The following is a 694-nucleotide window of genomic DNA, read 5'->3' as shown; positions in this document are numbered from 1 at the left end:
GCGGGTGCCGTGCTCCCGAGGACAGGTCACCAAAGACGCGCCCGTCCCCGCAGGCCCTGGCCCTGCAGAGGCCAGCGCACGCCTGCCCCGCACGCAACCGCTGGGGCCGCCTCACCTTCTCGCCGCTGTCCCGCAGCTGCTGGAGCTGTTGCAGCTGCCGCAGGCGGCGCCCCTTCTCCAGCTGCTTCTGCAGCTCCAGCTCCGCCTCGTCCTCCTCCAGCACCTCTGGGGACCCGGACTGGGCGGCTCCACCCTCCTCTGGAGGAAAGACAGGAGACCCCTGCTCGGATCATCTCCTTGCCCCGGGGCGCTCGGCCCTGCCTTTGCCGCCCACCCTCGGCTGGCCGGGCCCCTCACCGTCATCGCTGATGTCCATGTTCTCCACACGGGTGTCATCTGACTGCAGGGGCTGAGGCACCGGCTCCTTCTCCTCCTCCTCTGGGGCCTCCTCGTCCGCCTCGGGCACTCGGCGTCGACCCCGGCCCCGCAGTCTGTGGGAAGAGGCCTTTTCTGTGAGCGCGGGCCCCTGGGCCAGTCTGGCCCCCAGACCGCAACCCTGTTCCCAAGCCCACCTAGAACCGAAGTCCCCATCCTGAGTCTGGTCTCCAAGAGGCAGCAAGTCATCGGCCCGCACTACCACCTCCTTCTCTTTCTTGCGGATCTTCTTCACCCTCCGTTTGGTCTTTTTAAAGGT

The 694-nt window shown here is 67.7% G+C and overlaps 1 protein-coding gene across 1 annotated transcript; it reads right to left on the bottom strand.

The window, feature by feature from the left end:
* Positions 1 to 8: 8 nt before the first annotated feature.
* Positions 9 to 688, bottom strand: LOC117799423 (U4/U6.U5 tri-snRNP-associated protein 1-like; the record flags this gene model as incomplete). The annotated part of the gene is made up of 3 exons (XM_034651901.1): positions 573 to 688; positions 358 to 491; positions 9 to 258 (listed from the first exon to the last, which is right to left on the bottom strand). Coding segments are annotated over exons 2-3 (269 nt in total), but the record flags the coding sequence as incomplete, so codon positions are not given.
* Between the last annotated feature and the right edge of the window lie 6 nt (positions 689 to 694).

Source organism: Ailuropoda melanoleuca, unplaced genomic scaffold, assembly GCF_002007445.2.
Source record: "Ailuropoda melanoleuca isolate Jingjing unplaced genomic scaffold, ASM200744v2 unplaced-scaffold49231, whole genome shotgun sequence".
In the NCBI taxonomy this organism is placed as follows: Eukaryota; Metazoa; Chordata; class Mammalia; order Carnivora; family Ursidae; genus Ailuropoda; species Ailuropoda melanoleuca.
This window is presented reverse-complemented; position numbering and strand designations above follow the sequence as displayed.